Source organism: Salvia splendens, chromosome 15 (assembly GCF_004379255.2).
Source record: "Salvia splendens isolate huo1 chromosome 15, SspV2, whole genome shotgun sequence".
In the NCBI taxonomy this organism is placed as follows: Eukaryota; Viridiplantae; Streptophyta; class Magnoliopsida; order Lamiales; family Lamiaceae; genus Salvia; species Salvia splendens.
Genome location: NC_056046.1, coordinates 6,811,263 through 6,828,287, shown reverse-complemented (window position 1 = coordinate 6,828,287; position 17,025 = coordinate 6,811,263). Strand labels below are relative to the sequence as shown.

Genomic DNA, 17,025 nt, shown 5'->3' with positions numbered 1-17,025 from the left:
AAAGAAGGGAATTTGTCAATTTGATAAACTCATATATGGCCAATAATTCAATTAATCAGTTATCGGTTACTTAGGAATTGAACGACTTTTTAAAGTTATCCGATAATTGATTTAACATTTTTCGGTTAATCCCATTTATGGGTTCGTCGGTACTCCCTCCGTTCCATGTTAATTGAGTCATTTTTCTATTTCGAGAAGTTCCAAATTAATTGAGTCATTTCTATTTTTGGTAAAAAGTAATTCTCCGTTTTATTTTATTCTCTCTTACTTTTTCATCATCCATTTAATACACTATTCTTAAACTCCGTGCCGAAAAGAAATCCATCTATAAACAAGAAACGGAGGGAGTACTACAAATAGATATAACATGAAAAAAAATAAACTAGCGTTATAACGCATTGCCTCACTAGCTGTATACTTGAGTTTGACCCTTTCGAGTGCATTTCTTTTGGAATTAACTCATACACAATTAAATTTGGTTATTCAGTTCTTATATTGATCGATTTAGGAACTGAACCCTAAACGGGTCGGCTCTGGTTCCATGATTGACAGTTCCAAATTGTCGATTAACCGACCGAATAAACAAACCTACTTAGAAGTGATCATTCCATAAAGAACCGCATTTTTCAAAATCAACCCACACAATTAATTTCGATTATTCGGTTCTTATACTAATCGATAAGTCCAAACATTTCAAAGATTTATAGCATGCACCAAAAAAACATTCCCTCTATATGTAAACGACCTATTCCGAGCTCCAACGCACCACAAATGGCCCTGAACCTCCAAATCCCCCTTCGCCCCCGCACTCTCCCACACAAACTTGAACAACCCCATGACCGCGTCGAGCTGCTTCACCCCACTCCTCACCACCTCCTCCTCGTCCACAGTCAAGATCCTCCCCGCGTACAAGCACACCTTCTGCCCGATCCCAACGACATGCACCCCTCCACGAACCTCCATCTCGACGTCCACAACCGTGCCATACAGATAGTGCATCAAGAGTGTGAACAAGCATTTCGATGAATGGCCTAACGTCTTTGTCAGCCTCTTCTGCACCAAATGCTCTTGGTACCGATTCTCCTTGTACCCGATGTTCTTGTCGATCAACACGTCCCGTAGCTGGAAAAGGCCTTCCTTCATCACCTCAAGCTTCGAGACATGGAAAGCTAGCTCGCTTTCATCACATAGGCAGCTGACAAGATCAGTGCACATCTCGAGAGCATCTCCCCATTTGGGAGAATCCGTCGCGTTCGCCCCTTTTGTGGGAGGGAGGCGCATCCACGAACTGGACTCAACATCATAAGACATTGCTGATTCAAGGATCTTGAGACAGCCAGCAAGAATCTGCTGAGACAGCATTATCTCCTTGCTCGTTGGTCCTCGTAAATTGAGAAGCTCGACCTCTGATTTCAATCCGTTGAGTATCTGAGAGAGTGCACCTGTCCATATCTTGTGCTGTGTCACCTGTGGGCCGATGTTCTTCCTCACCACCTTCCTCTGCTGAGCCGAGATGCTCAGCATGTCCGCGACCTTTGTCAGCGAGCTCACTGTCAGCGCCTCCTTCTCGTGGGGTCCGCAGAAGTAGTCCAGCTCTTTGCATCGTTGATCAACTGATGAATTCCTTAAGTTGTCCCTCAATGTTTCCTGCATCGATGGAAGCAGAATGAGCTCCCTGCCGATGGACTTGAAAGTGTGCATTTTCTTCTCCAGCTTCGCGTCGAAGACTCTTGAATGATCGTTGATGTTCACGAGACTCCCACCGATCAAGTCTAGCTCTTTCAATGATTGGCCCCATTTCTTCATCTTCAAAAAAGCCGCTTCGCACCATTCTCTAGCGGGAACATCTTCTTCTAATCCGGAATGATGATTTGATCGAGTCGTCGCTATAATCACGTTGTTTCTTGCGTGCAGATGTTTAGTCTTTGCTAGAAAACTATGCAGCATTTTGCGGGCCATTAGTTTCTCGCAAAAAGGCTATTCCACTTCAAGCATTGAGGTTACTGACAAGACTGAAAACCTGAGTTGCGCATTTCATCAAACAGGTTATGAGCATCCTTTCAAAATGAACATATGGATGTGGTGCAAAACTCACATAGATTTCCCTCTCTACGCTCTCTAGAAAACAAGGAATGATGTATGAATAACAACTAAAACCAAGAATCAGAGAAGTAAATGAAGATAATTGAGAAAGCAACGATAATTGAGTATGTAAAAATGCAATCTTGCAATGAATACCTCTTTAAATCTTTCTTACGTAAAAAAGCAATCTTGCAATGAATCTAATTTCACTAACATGCTTCTCATTTCCCATAGTTATATCCAATACCTCTTTAAATCTTTTTCTATGTAAAAAAAGCTATCTTGCAATGAATAACAAATGCGTTTAAGTTCACCAACATTAGCTTCTTATTTCCCAGCACTGATTACAATTACAAAGCAGACAACAACAGCATCATATGTCCAAAACTATTTGACTTGTGTTTCAGTTTCTTGAGCAGCAAACAGTCCCTTCTCCAAAACCCAATCTTCAATCATAACTTGAGAGTTAACAGGCTGATCAGTAGGCACAAGATGCCCAGCATTCATCACCACAACATGGCTAAGCCTCTTCCATCTCTGCATATAGCCAGCAAGCTTCCCATCCACCCTCCACACCTCCCTCTCCGCATCCAAGAACTCACCGATTCCCTCCCACTCCATCCCCTTCATCCACGCCACAGTAGACACCACGCCGTCTCTCAAATCACACTGCCCCTGATACAGCAACACCCTCGTCTTCTTCACCAAGAACTCCACCATATACTTCACACTCTTCATCACATCATCCTTCAAAACTTCCCCCACGACATCGCTGCACACCTCAAACACAGCAGACTCATTCGCCCCGAGAGCCCTCTTCGCCTCGGGATTACTCAAGAACTCAGCCACAATGTCATCCTGGTAAGGAATCAGCCTTGTGAAATCATACAAAGTGGCCAATCCAGTCATATTTTGTAGTGTGTTGAGCACTTTGGTTCTTGCATCGGTTGCTTCCCCCCAACGCTCTTCTCTCACATAATCAACAGCCTTAGACTGAATCCCCTCCAAAAGAGCCTTTTGCTTGTCATTTATCAACCCCAGATTGTATGCATTCACAGCATGAGTCGACACTTGCACCTCAGGATGAGTCAGGCCATTCCCAATAGCAACACCAGCCAAATTCACTCCACTTTCCTTCTTCTTCAAAATGTGGTATCCAATTGCAGGCACATATTTCCCAGCATAGCTCTCACCAGTTATGTAAATTGGCCTGCTTTTGAAATTTGCATCCAAAGCAATGAACTTCTTGATTGCTACAAAGAGATGCTCAGCTACACCTAACTGGTTTCGAGGGATTTCTTGAGGTGAAGCAGCTATGCTGAAGCCAGAGCCTATGGGATTATCAAGAAACAGCAATCCAAAGATTCTGTTCCAAGGGCCTGGATTAGGCCCGAGTGAGAGGTCTGGCTTCACTACCCACGGCCCGAGCTCGTAGAAGTTGGCTAGCAACGACGAGCAGCCCGGTCCTCCTTGCAGCCAGATTACTATTGGAGTTTGGGGGTTTGGGGTGGTGTTGGTGGCTTCATAGAATGTGTAGAAGATGGCTGAGCCGGTTGTGGAGTTGACTGTCAAGTAGCCTGATTTGGTGGGGAGGGCTTCTTTGGGGAAGGGTGATGCGGCGGCGGAGTGGCGGAGGACGGCGATGATGCTGAGCAAGAAGAAGAGGAGGTGGCGGTGGTTGAGAGATGATGGTGTTGACTCCATTATTTGGGGTGTAGTGAGTGATGACCAGAGAAATTTGTCCTACTTAATAGGAAAGTGAAGTTATGGGAATAATTACATATTTCATACAAAAGGTTTTACCTCAATTTAGTAAAAAAATATTAAATTTATATATTTCATATAAAATATTATATTAATATTTAATACATTCCGTTAAATATTTTAAAAACCGTTAGTTAGTTTATAATTTGTCCAACTTATCATCATAATAAAAGAATAATTAGAGATTTAATACAATTAATCACTCTAAAAAATAATAATCAATATTAATTCTTTGCAGCAATTGATCGTGGTTTAGAAAAATCCTGTCCCTCAATATACTCTATTTTTTTATTGTATTATTTATAAAACACAGTATAAAATAAGTCCATATTTCATCTTTACAAAATGGTTAATTTGAGCTTCAAACAGTCAATAAGTCAATATTTAATTTTTACAAAAAAAAATTCAATATCCTTTTAGTTGTATTCTCCGTTATTACATGAGAAAGCTTCGACAATAAAATGCAATTCGCTAATTTGATGGTGAAGAGTGGTGATTTTTTTCTATATGTTTTTCATTTTTGTGAGTAATAAAAATAAATGTGTTTGAAATAATTAATGGAAAGTTTTAATTTAAAACTTTTTGTACAAATTTGAAACATTGATGAAACTTTTTGTATGTATAATGTAATTGGAAGTAACAGTGTTAGTAGGGACTTAACGAAATGTATTAATTTAAAACACTAACGTAACTTTTGTATAAAATATGTAAACTTAATACTTTTGTACTAAATTGAAACAAAGGTAAAACATTTTGTATGAAACATGTAATTACTCCGAAACTATGTAACTTTTATGCCATTGTGCAAAAGGCTTTTTGGTTCTTGGATGAAACTACTCTTATCACATTTGTTGCTTTATTGGACGTGGATAAAACTACAAAGACATAAAGATGCTCAAAAAACAAAATGATTTAATTTACTCACAGATTTGTCTGCAGTTCAAGATAACAAAACTTGATTTTGATTATAAGTTTTCATAGCAGTTAGGCACCATATCTATGTGACAATACAAAGATAAAAACTTCATGAGGTATAGCATGTCACAGTTAAAAGGGGAGTGAGGAATATCATGCCTCAAATGCCTGATGGATTCGGGTTGGATAGCATGTCACATAAAGATGCTCAAACAAACAAAATGATTTAATTAGGAAGCTCACGATATATAAAGATGCGCAATTCCATACATTCATAATACCAGTTAACTAACTGTAACATAGCTATTATTATTAAGCTGACCTCCATGGAAATATTCATATCATCATAGCTAGAGAGCTTCTCAAATGTCAAACAAATCATACATCGATCTCCTTCTCAATTACGAAACAACATGAACAACAACAAAAAAGCACGGCTCAACGCAAACAAGCCTAATTCCTAATAGAAGAAGAGGAGAGTATCAAAACACTAGTTCACTTCATCTCAGTAGAGAAAAAGTCCACAACTTTCACCTGAAAACAAACAGAATGGAACACTTCAATCTAAAGGGTTTATTACATGAAGATTAACAAGACAAACAAACTAAAGGGTGAAAAGGATAAGGATGGACAATAATATAGGAGATTATACCACTCAGTGCCTTTTGCCATGCCTCCTGCTCTTACCCTTCCTTCGACTACTCCTATCCTCAGATTCAGAGTCCGAACCAGAATCAGACTCTGAGGACTCCGATGAAGAGCTGTAACTCCGATGCCTTCTCTTCCTCTGCTGCTTCTTTTTCTTCTTGCTCTTCCTACTCCTCCTTCTCTCCTCTTCAGAATCAGTCGAGGAACTATCACTGGACTCGCTGTCCCCTGAAGACTCATCTGAACCCGTCACTGAAGAGGCGACACTGTCAGATTCAAAAACTGAGGCCTCACTATCGTTATCAGACCCCTTATCAGACTTATGCTTCCTCTTGCTCTTCTTCACCCGCTTTTCACCCTTATCCTCCACGGGAACATCCGGGTTATCCAAGTCGTAAGAGATGGAGACCTTCATTCTCAGCTTCGGGTTCTTCAGCTGCTGTGTTCGCGAAGGTCTTGAGATGTAAACCCTCTCATTCTTGCATTCGTAGGTCCAGTGCCCCATCTGGTAGCACTTCTGGCATTGCGAAGCTGAAGCAACTGATGAAGTCGAGCTCTTGAGATCCTTCCTTTCACCCAATCTCACTTGTTTCTCAGTACTCATCAAATACATTTGCCTCTTGGCTTCTTTCCTCTCTTGCCATCTACTCGGGCCCTCTTCCTTCTGCCCATATGCATTCACATTCCGTGCAGCCGCAGTGGCAGCCCGCTCCGCCTGGGCACGGCTCAGCCCCTTCGCAGCTGATAGAGCAGCTGCCTTGATTCTCTCCGCTGCTCCATCATCTTTATTGCTCGACATTGCCAAACAGCCAAAACCTTCACCACCAAATATAAAGAGAAATAGAAATTTCAATCTGAGTTCGAGCATTTTCAAATTTTCAACATCATTAACCAATTTCACGAAATATTGTGCCAAAAGGAATACACGATTTAAAAATGAAATTGAACAAGATAAACAAAACCTACAACTCATAAAATCGAAACCACATCAGTAGCTAAACTCTATATCTCTCAAGATAAATTCCCCAATTCTAAGAAAAAAAATCCAAAGATCCATCCTCCGCAAAAAACGCAGTAGTATCAGTATCGGAATTGGATGTCTGGAAATATGACAAATCAAACAGAACAAAAGCTACATCGTCTCCCATAAAGAAGATTATACAAGAAACTAACAGAATCAATAATCAATAAATCAAGTAAAGTAACAGATATAGGAAATCTAGGACAAGTTCATACCTTTTACTATTCTGATTTCTGAAGAGAGGTAGCGAATTTGAAACCCTTTCTTGATAATTCGTTTCTGAACTTAATAAAGAAAATATTAACCGAGTCGGCCAAGGATCGGTGTCTTAGTTTATTGCACTCCACGCCCAACACTTCGCTAAAATATAGTTAGGACCTTCCACTTTTTACTATTTCTAATCGGGACCCGTGACCTTATCTTTTTATCCCACGCGCGATGCGCGACGACTTTTACAATAATTAGATAAGTACATAATAATTCAGTAATTAGATAAGTATATAGTTATGTTCTCTCGCTCCATGACTAATAAACTCAGTTTGATTTGGTAAAATTTTTTAAAAAATGTAATAGAAAGTGAATAAAAAAGATAGTGAAAGATAAGTCGTATATTTATATATTAGTTTTATAGTAATAAAATGTGAGTAAGATAAAGTTAATGGAATGTGTAGTCAATTATCAAAAGTGGTAAAAAAAAACAAATGAGACATTTAGTGGTGGATGAACGAAAATGGCAAAATGAGATGATTATTGATGAACGAAAAGAATATTATTAATAACTATTGGATTTTAGTTTTGTTATATAGTATTTGAATTAATTTATCAAATTTGTCATAAATTTCACTACATAGGGTTGATATTGACTTTGAGTTTATTAATATTCATCGCATAAGACACAACCATTGAAAATTGACGTCGTTAAAATTTTAAAGGTAATCTCATATTTTAAGAAATTAGGAATTGCTGACATACCTATACCGCTAACATTATCACGTGTAAGAACTTTTGCTTCCAAAATATAAGCACCTAGCAATAATAAAATAAATAGATCACACAATATTATTATTATATATTTATATCATGTCTATTTAATTTATGAAAGCTTAATATCATTGAATGTAATATAATAAGAAAGTGTGGTCTAACTTTTCAATTGAATTTGCATAGTTTGTCATTACTTTGGTTTAGGTCGGTCTTTCTTTCTTTATTTTTTCCGTACCGTAAAATGTTTAAATTAATGATTTAATTAACTAAGCCATAGACAATTACAAATTTTTCATAATGTACATATTTTAGTACCATACTACATGGAGTAAAAAGGCCCATGTTTTAGCAAAAAGCACTCTTGAGGAAAAATTAAACCCACTATAGCCAACGGTCAAATAAAGGCCCATATTCCATTTAAAAGAAGTGCAGATTTATGATTAGAGCATCCGGGCGGTGCGCCGGCCGCCCCGGAAACACCGAGGACGCGGCTATCTATAGTGGGAGAAGTGTCCGCCCCGGAGGCGGACGCATTTTCGGGGGCGGAAGTGGCATCGACGGGTATTCGCCTAGGACGCGCCGGCTGCCCCGGAGGCGGCGATAGGCGCGCCGGCCTATTGCACGGCCATCCAGAACCTTTTTGTGCGGAAACCTTTTGGGGCGGAAGTGTTCACTATTGTTGCGGAAATTTTTTTTTGTGGTCGCCCCGGGATGGCAGCTTCGGAGGGGGCGGGGCGGGTGGAAGTTTCCACCCTATAGTGGATGCTCTTAGGCTGTCCACTATGGCACGGACGCCCGACCGCAGCGCCGCCCCCCCTTCTCGCACAGCCGCCCCACCGCCGCGGCGCCCGCATCCGCCCCGTTTTCACACTATAGGGCGCCGCGGCCATCGCCCCACCCATTCTTCCTCCATTCACCCCAGCCGCGGGCTCGCCCCGAACGCGGCTATCCCGCGTCCGCCACCCCCACCGCCGCGGCGTGTTGTCCGCCCACCTTCCCCACTATAGCCGCCCCGCTTCCGCCCCAAACGCGGCTATAGCCGCGTCGACATTATAGTGGACGCTCTTAGGGTTTCTACTATATATAGAAAGAGGGAATTCTCTTTATTCAACAGTCTATCCGCCGCTCTCTCTTTATCAACTCTACCTGCACAACCAGTTACCTCCATACGTTATTGTGCTTGTTTCCTATCTCCCATTGAGTTTCTACTCCATATTTTTGTATTTTATTTTTTCATTTATTTTTGGCAAGAAATGCTAATTTATTATCAAGATCTCTAAAGCAAGATTTTTTGCCATCGATTATCATTTTTATTGGATTTTTTTATACCTTTTCATTTTTTCAACTAAAAGGAATGAAAGTGCGTTGTTAAGCACTTTTTGATTTTCGAAAATCAAGCTAAGAGTGTTTTTTTTTCACGAAAATACACCAGAGCTGTTTGAAGTTTTTTTTACACTTTCCCATTTTTTATAAGAGCATGTTCTGTTGACTCGAATTTATCGGAACAAAATTTCTTATTATTTCGTTTTATGGTTCAATCGTTGAAGGAAATTTTGGTTAATGGATGATAATTATTATTGTGAAATTTGATTAGACAAATGATTATGTAAAATGGTTATTGTCGAAGGTTACTTCCTGAATTTTCTTCACATCTGTTTTTTATACTGTAGTAGTAGTTTGTTTAGCAACCCTTTAGTTAAAACATCTTATGGTCTGCCTTTTTTAATTTGTTGAAACATATTTTGAAGACCTGAAATTTTTTTTATACCTTGCCTCTACTCTTCTCTCGATGCCTGAATAGAATGTGATATAAATCAAGTTTCTCTCTTGATTGTATGTAGCAGATTCAAGATCATTTTGTTTAAATGTCAGTATGTGGATATAAAGATGTGGTACGAATATATATATAGTGAAAATAAATGCAGTAAGATCAAAGAGAAACAATTACCTCTTTTTGTTTTGACTCTCCTTTTAATCTGCAATTTCTGTAAAATATAAAGAAATGCTATAAGAAAATAGAGAGGAATATCAAATCCAGTGAGATTGTAGAGAGAGCAGTGGCGGACACAGTAAGGGTGTCCACTATAAGGCGCCCACACCCAATAGCCCTGTCCCAATTTTGTCCATAGCCCCAGTTTTTTGTCCATAGCCCCAAAATTCTATTTCCGCCACTATAGTGGACACCTCCAATAGCCCCCAAATTTTATAATCAATTTTCATTTAAAAATATTTTTAGTTTTAATCAAGTGTAATTTAAATAATTGCAGTGCAAATAACTAGAAAACGAGGTAATTAGGGCCGAATATTCGTTGTATTGCAAGCCGGTAAAAATTTTCCCCACTATACTAAAAATAAAAGCAACTGTAAAAATAAAAATAAATGTCCACTGCTACAAGCTCAGTCAATCAAATATAGACAAAAAGCATTTTATCACCGAAACCAAAAAGCTCCAAACATCATTGAACTCAGAAAATGACAATTAGGAATAAAAATAAAAATTTTCGCCGCACGCCGCGGCTAATGTCTCCACTATAATCGTCGCGCCTATAGGCGTGGCTATGCCCACCCCCGCCGCGTCCTCGCCCCGAACCCGGCGATCGCTCGTCCGCCCACCCCCGCCACGTCCGCCGCGTCCACCTCCGAGGCGGACACGCTCGCCACTATAAACCGCCCGTCCACCGCCCCAACCCGCGGCTATAGCCGCGGGCGTCCCATAGTGGACGCTCTAAGAGCAGATGATCAACACATTTTTTTTCTTCCTATTTTCTGCTGCTAATTTTTTGAAATTTTCAGGAAAACAATCTTTAGCCCTTGCCAAATCAATGCTAATGAAGATTAAATAGTTGGAGATTGAATAATGAGTATTTATTACTGTATTTTTAAAAAGTGCTGTTTTAGTTTTTGAAAATAGTGCCATGCGTGTCTCACATTGTAAAATTGGTTACTTCGATTTTGCAAGTGATTATTCATTCTTTTACTCTTTTCAATTCAATTCAATATTTATTTTATAACAATTTTTAACAATTTTTAATATTACTTTATTAATATAAAAATAAAGAATGAAATTATAAAAAAAAATGTTATGGATTGGATGTGAGTTTAATTCATATAGGATGTTCTTATTGATTGATAATAATTAACTTTTACATCATTTAAGTTTAAGATCATGTTATAGTTAGAGTTTGTAATTTTAGGATTAGAGTTTGAGGTGTTTCCATTGAAATTTGAATATAGTAATTTTTATAATAAAATTTGAGTGATGGAAGTTAATATAACGTGGAGTTAACTCACGGACATAAAAGTATATATAGTGCAGCCTCTTCCATGATTTTTTTTGCGTCCGCCTATGAGAGAGAGAACACTATTGATGATGAAGAAGATTATGTTTTTTGGACAGCTATTTATAGAATAATTTTTTGTTAAATTCATTTATTTTCCTTCCATCCTTTGTGATCCTGATTTTGCATTTTGCCCCTTAAGGCCATCCACAATAGGTGCCCAGCCGAGCGCCGGCGCTGGCTGGTTCGCTGGACGATCTATTGCAGCCGCCCAGCGGGCGATTGGAGAGAGAAACCGCGCAGCGCTGGGCGGTGCGCTGGGCGGTCCGTTCGGCGCTATTGCAGCGCCCGGATCGCCCAGCGCACCGCCTAGCGCGAAAAAATAAATTTTTTTTTTTCGAAACACTATATATACGCGCTTTGTTCGTCATTTTCATTCGCACCACTTGTTTTAACGAGTATATGTCTCGTAAATTAAATTTCGCATATTGTGTGATTGTTAATTATTTCATTTTGTATATATTTGTTAATAGTGATGTGGATATTAGTGGCTAGGCTATGGCTGGGCTATTGCTGAGCTATTTGCTTGTTTTGATGATGTGGCAGGAGGATTTTTAGTGCTGCTGATGTGGCAGTGGCTGGGCTATGGCTGGGCTATTCCTATTGTGGATGGCCTAAAAGATTTGGCTCCTAATCATTGTTTTGGCTCTCAAAGAACCTTTCATCAGGTTCTCAACCTGAGAATGCTTTCCAAATCTCAATTTTAGAGATCATCTTTGTGTAAGGTGATTTGATTGATTGTTAGTATTTGGTCTAATCAACATTGCTTTTAAGAGTTGATTCTAAAATCCGTTGGATTTAGTATGAAAAAAATACATTCCTTGTATTAACCTTTGGTGCAGGCAGCTTTAACAACTGTAAATTTTTTTCTTAAAAAAAAGCTCATTTTCAGACGTTTTGGCGAAAACTGGTTTTCCCACCAAAGAAATCTGCCCAAAACCTTGTTATGTTGGTGGGACCCTATTTGTTTCCCACCCAAAAAATCATCTACAAACCTTGTTATGTTAGTGGAAACTTTTCCCTCCCAATATATAATTTGAAAATGGGGGGAAGTCTCCTCAAAATTCCCCCAAAAAAACCTTAGCTTTTAAGGATATATAGATTTTATTTTTATTTCTTTTAAGCAATTAAAAGAAAATCGGTATATTTACTGTAATTTAATTATGAACCAGAAAATCTAGTTTTCACCCTACTTCGAGATATTGTATGTTGCGATTTGCTTAAAAAATATTGTTGTGTCATTTGCTACATCTCAATTTTATATACTCCATTCGTCCTTAAAAATAGACAACATTTGAAACAATACGAGTTTTAATACATAGTAAATTAAGAGAAATAGAAAGAAAATGTAATTGGAGTAATTATTGGTGGAATGTGACGCATCTCTATAGAGAGAAAAAAGTTTTCTTAAATAAAATTAGCTATTTTTAAGGGACAGATGGAGTAGTAAATTTACTAATGGACTGAATCTCGGTAGAGTAATTGACGTGTTTCAGTTTATTAATTCTATAATATTTTATTCAGGAACAATGCAACATATTGATTTGTTTTTTTTACTTTTGTGAGTGTAATAATATTACAAATGAATATTGAACATTGTTTTAGTATTATAATTATGAATTGAAGTATACAAATAATGAAATATACAAAGCTATAAGCTACAAACAATAAACAGTTTAATGAAGCATAATTCAATTGGTAAAACGCTTCCCTTCAACCATCTGTCTTTTTTTTAAGGTTTAAGTTACACCAAATGACCAAATTGTAATGGAAAAAGTTGTAGGGTTGTTAGTTAAATCTTCATGGAAATTCATATGCCAAATGGAATACGCAAGTGTGAGAATTACACAATCTTAAATAATGGAGATTTACTAGGCAATTTACACTATGATTTAAGTAAATATCTTCAAGACCTAAACAGTTAACCGAAATGATAGGATGACAAGAGGTAGATATTATGGGTTACTCTCATAGATTTAGGGGTGATTAAGGATATAAATTAGGGATTAGGAGCATATGGGGTGTATCATCAATTCGTCTTGCTTGTCTTTATTACCATTTCGCATTTGCACTTGTTACACATTTTGATTTTAATGATCTTTTCAAGATGTGTGAACGACAAACGATTGCTTTTACAGTAAATACATAAGATTTTATATAGTAATGATCATTAACATACAATTAGAATCATCCCTGAAAAATTTTCTGAACACCCAAACAAACACTCACTAAGTCTATTCCATTTTGAACACACAAACTTATGTATGATCAAAGATGCAGTTTAGAGAAACTACAAAAAGTTGAATGAAATAAAACATAATTCAAAAGATTTTACTGGATTTGATTCATAAATTAAAACGACGATTACCAATTCCTCACATTATCAAACAACTACGGTAGAAAACCAATCACCATTAAATTTGCACTAAGCCGGCCTTGCTTTGATAGATTAAACTAGAAAATTACCGAATAATATAACAACGAAATGAGCACAGAAGAGTCGTAAATAAAAACAAATTGAAATTGAGCTCATAATCCAAACAAAAACCATTCAAGAATCTGAAATAGGTAAATAAAAATCTACTCCTCAGAAGCAGCATCGCTGACCTGATTGTTGTGCTTCCTCGCATACCTCTGGTTCCTCAGGAACTTCGGGTCCATCTGCATCAACACACAAAATTAAACAAATGTCGCAATCAAAATAGACCGCGACGACGAGATCGGGATACTTACCCCTTTGGTGGAGCTGTTACGCTGGCGTTTCGGCTTCTTGATTCCATTCCGGTGAGCCTTGTGCGACTGGTTGTGCGCGGTGTGATTCTTCGACTTCGCCATCGATGATCACTTCTCTCACCAAAACTAAAACGGATTCAGATAAATAAATTCCGGAATATATACAATAAATTTATATGGAGGGAAGCGGCGGCTTACCTAGAGGAGAGAGGAGGGAGATGATAAGCTGAGTTCTGAAACCCTAATTCTGCGATTGATGAATATAAATGACTTTGAGTAATTTGGGCCTCGTCGACCTATTTTCAATCAATGGGCTCTTTTATGGGCCATATTTTGAATAATCACATATTGAAGTATATTTGTAAAAATTGTGTTACAAGTGAACCCAATCCATTTATTCAGAGAGCATGTCTTATTCTTTTTTTTTTGTTTATTCAGATGTACTACTCCCTCCGTCTGCGAATAGGAGTCCCGTTTTTTCACTTTGTTCCATCCACAAAGAGGAGTCCCGGTTCATAATTATCATAAATGATAAAGAGACCACACATTCCACCAACTCATTTCACTCACATATCATTTAAAACTAATATATACAAGTGGGACCCATATTCCACTAACTTTCTTCCACCCACTTTTCGTAACATTTATTAAAACCCATGCTGGAATGGAATGAGACTCCTATTCACAAACGGAGGGATTATTAAAATATATAGCAGATTTTTTTTTTGTTATTATACCAAGGGTATCCATCGGTATATCCAATAACTATTCCTCGTGCTGATTTATAGGCACTTCGAAAGGTCAGACAATTGGCCCAATGAGTTACCTAAAGGCAGAGATTGTTTCTTGACTATTTTGATTTAAGGATGGATGAGTCGCATGTTACTTTGTCATATCCCTTGGAGTAAATATGCAAATATTTTAAAATTCTTCTTAATATATAAATCTAAGAACCTCAATTTCAAGAGGCTGGGTCATCTAAATAGTAAAAATAGAAACTACTACAATGAAGTTTCTTAATTAAAAATTATAAAGATTTTTATTGATAGAAAATAATCGTTCAAATTTTAAAGCCCCTAAGTTAATAATATAATTATTTTTCGCACCTCTAAATTAGGAAATTTGATAAAATGATAGTTTTACCGGATAGAATGATACTCTGAGTTGATAAAATGATACTTTTTGATTGGCTGATAAAATGATATATGTTAGGTTTATTGCATAGAATGATAGTTTTGCTAGAGAGAATGATACTCTGAGTTGATAAAATGATACTTTTGACTGGCTGATAAAATGATATATGTTAGGTTTATTGCATAGAATAATAGTTTTGTCGGATAGAATGATACTCTGAGTTGATAAAATGATACTTTTGACTGACTGATAAAATGATAAAATGATAAAATGATATATGTTAGGTTTATTGCATAGAATGATAGTTTTGCCGGATAGAATGATACTCTGAGTTGATAAAATGATACTTTTGACTGACTGATAAAATGATACTCCCTCCGTCCCACTTTAAGAGTCCCGGTCACTTTTGCACACCCGTTTTGTAAAAATCATAATAAATAGTTAAAGTGGAAAAATAGAATAGTAAGAGAGAAAATAATATAGCGAAGAGTCTTGTCTACATTATTATCTCTTTTACTTTACCATTTCTCTACTTTAACTATTTATTATGATTATTACAAAATGGGTGTGCAAAAGTGACCGGGACTCCTAAAGTGGGACTGGGGGAGTATATGTTAGGTTTATTGCATAGAATGATAGTTTTGTCGGATAGAATGATACTCTGAGTTGATAAAATGATACTTTTGACTAACTGATAAAATGATAAAATGATATACGTTAGGTTTATTGCATAGAATGATAGTTTTGTCAGATAGAATGATACCCTGAGTTGATAAAATGATACTTTTGACTGACTGATAAAATGATAAAATGATACATGTTAGGTTTATTGCATAGAATGATAGTTTTGCCGGATAGAATGATACTCTGAGTTGATAAAATGATACTTTTGACTAACTGATAAAATGATAAAATGATATACGTTAGGTTTATTGCATAGAATGATAGTTTTGTCAGATAGAATGATACCCTGAGTTGATAAAATGATACTTTTGACTGACTGATAAAATGATAAAATGATACATGTTAGGTTTATTGCATAGAATGATAGTTTTGCCGGATAGAATGATACTCTGAGTTGATAAAATGATACTTTTGACTGACTGATAAAATGATATATGTTAGGTTTATTGCATAGAATGATAGTTTTGACAGACAGAATGATACTCTGAGTTGATAAAATGATACTTTTGACTGATAAAATGATAAAATGATATATGTTAGGTTTATTGCATAGAATGATAATTTTGCCGGATATAATGATACTCTGAGTTGATAAAATGATACTTTTGACTGACTGATAAAATGATATATGTTAGGTTTATTGCATAGAATGATAGTTTTGCCAGATAGAATGATACTCTGAGTTGATAAAATGATACTTTTGACTGATAAAATGATAAAATGATATATGTTAGGTTTATTGCATAGAATGATAGTTTTGCTGGATAGAATGATACTCTGAGTTGATAAAATGATACTTTTGAGTGATAAAATGATAAAATGATACTTAAATAAGATTTTACGTATTTAAATGAGCAAAATTTGTATATCATGGGAAATAAGATTTTACGTATAACTGAACCTCATACATACGTGTAACTGAACCTCATACATTTGTATATCATGGGAAATAAGATTTTACGTATTTAAATGAGCGAAATTTGGATACGTAAATTTTATCATGAGCGAAATTCAGAAATTAAATAAGCGAAATGACATATTTACCCTCTGCGCCTTTTTTATGAAGGAAAGCTAAGTTTGAATCTAGACCACGTGATTTTAAAATGTGTGGTCCAGATTTAGTTATAGGGTTATTACGGAAATTGGGGTTATCATTATAATGCACCCCTATATATATGGATTGTGATCAAGATAGAACCATTCTTAAATGTAGAACCATTCTTAAACGCAGAACCAATATTAATTAAATATGTTATTTAAATATATTATAAATACGTATAAGGGTAAACTTGGTAGTTTATAATTCGGTAGTTTTGATCATGTCCTATATTTGTGGGATTAAAATATCATATATTAATTAATATAACTAACTAAGTAACCATAACACGCCGTCGTGTATTATTGCAGTGTCAAATTGTTTGTGTTTCTCTTTTTCATTTCATTCTTTGTTGCTCCGTAATTGATAGTTATGGATCCTGGATCGTCTTTGTCTGCATTTTGCGATGGTTTTGTCCCCATGAATGAAGATCAGTGAGACTTTGCCACAGATTTTTTCCCCAAAGAAAGTTTATCGGACATCATTACTGAAGTGATGATTGCTTTTTTGACATTGGAGGAAGGAAGAACTATATATGGAATCATAAATGAAACGTGAGTAGGAAAATAACATGTGAGTGGGGAGACGTGTGATCATGTGGAAGTGCTAGCTAGATTCTTGGTCCA

The 17,025-nt window shown here is 36.8% G+C and overlaps 3 protein-coding genes across 4 annotated transcripts; all 3 read right to left on the bottom strand.

Moving 5' to 3' along the window:
- Nucleotides 1–617: 617 nt before the first annotated feature.
- On the bottom strand, nucleotides 618–2,418 carry LOC121767511. Of its 2 annotated transcripts, none has more exons than XM_042163795.1 (2): nucleotides 2,330–2,418; nucleotides 618–2,020 (listed from the first exon to the last, which is right to left on the bottom strand). In XM_042163795.1, exon 2 carries the CDS (start codon nucleotides 1,957–1,959, stop codon nucleotides 694–696), a length of 1,266 nt encoding a protein of 421 aa, XP_042019729.1. In that variant the 5' UTR covers nucleotides 1,960–2,020; nucleotides 2,330–2,418; the 3' UTR covers nucleotides 618–693. The 2 variants fall into 2 exon arrangements, with proteins under 2 accessions (XP_042019729.1, XP_042019728.1); XM_042163794.1 differs by having other exon boundaries at nucleotides 2,239–2,364.
- On the bottom strand, nucleotides 2,386–3,814 carry LOC121767510 (serine carboxypeptidase-like 50). The gene has a single exon (XM_042163793.1). The coding sequence runs from the start codon at nucleotides 3,784–3,786 to the stop codon at nucleotides 2,470–2,472; it is 1,317 nt and encodes a 438-aa protein (XP_042019727.1). The 5' UTR covers nucleotides 3,787–3,814; the 3' UTR covers nucleotides 2,386–2,469.
- Nucleotides 3,815–5,050: 1,236 nt separating this feature from the next.
- On the bottom strand, nucleotides 5,051–6,786 carry LOC121767847 (zinc finger CCHC domain-containing protein 10-like). The gene is made up of 3 exons (XM_042164171.1): nucleotides 6,646–6,786; nucleotides 5,414–6,225; nucleotides 5,051–5,295 (listed from the first exon to the last, which is right to left on the bottom strand). Exon 2 carries the CDS (start codon nucleotides 6,206–6,208, stop codon nucleotides 5,417–5,419), a length of 792 nt encoding a protein of 263 aa, XP_042020105.1. The 5' UTR covers nucleotides 6,209–6,225; nucleotides 6,646–6,786; the 3' UTR covers nucleotides 5,051–5,295; nucleotides 5,414–5,416.
- Between the last annotated feature and the right edge of the window lie 10,239 nt (nucleotides 6,787–17,025).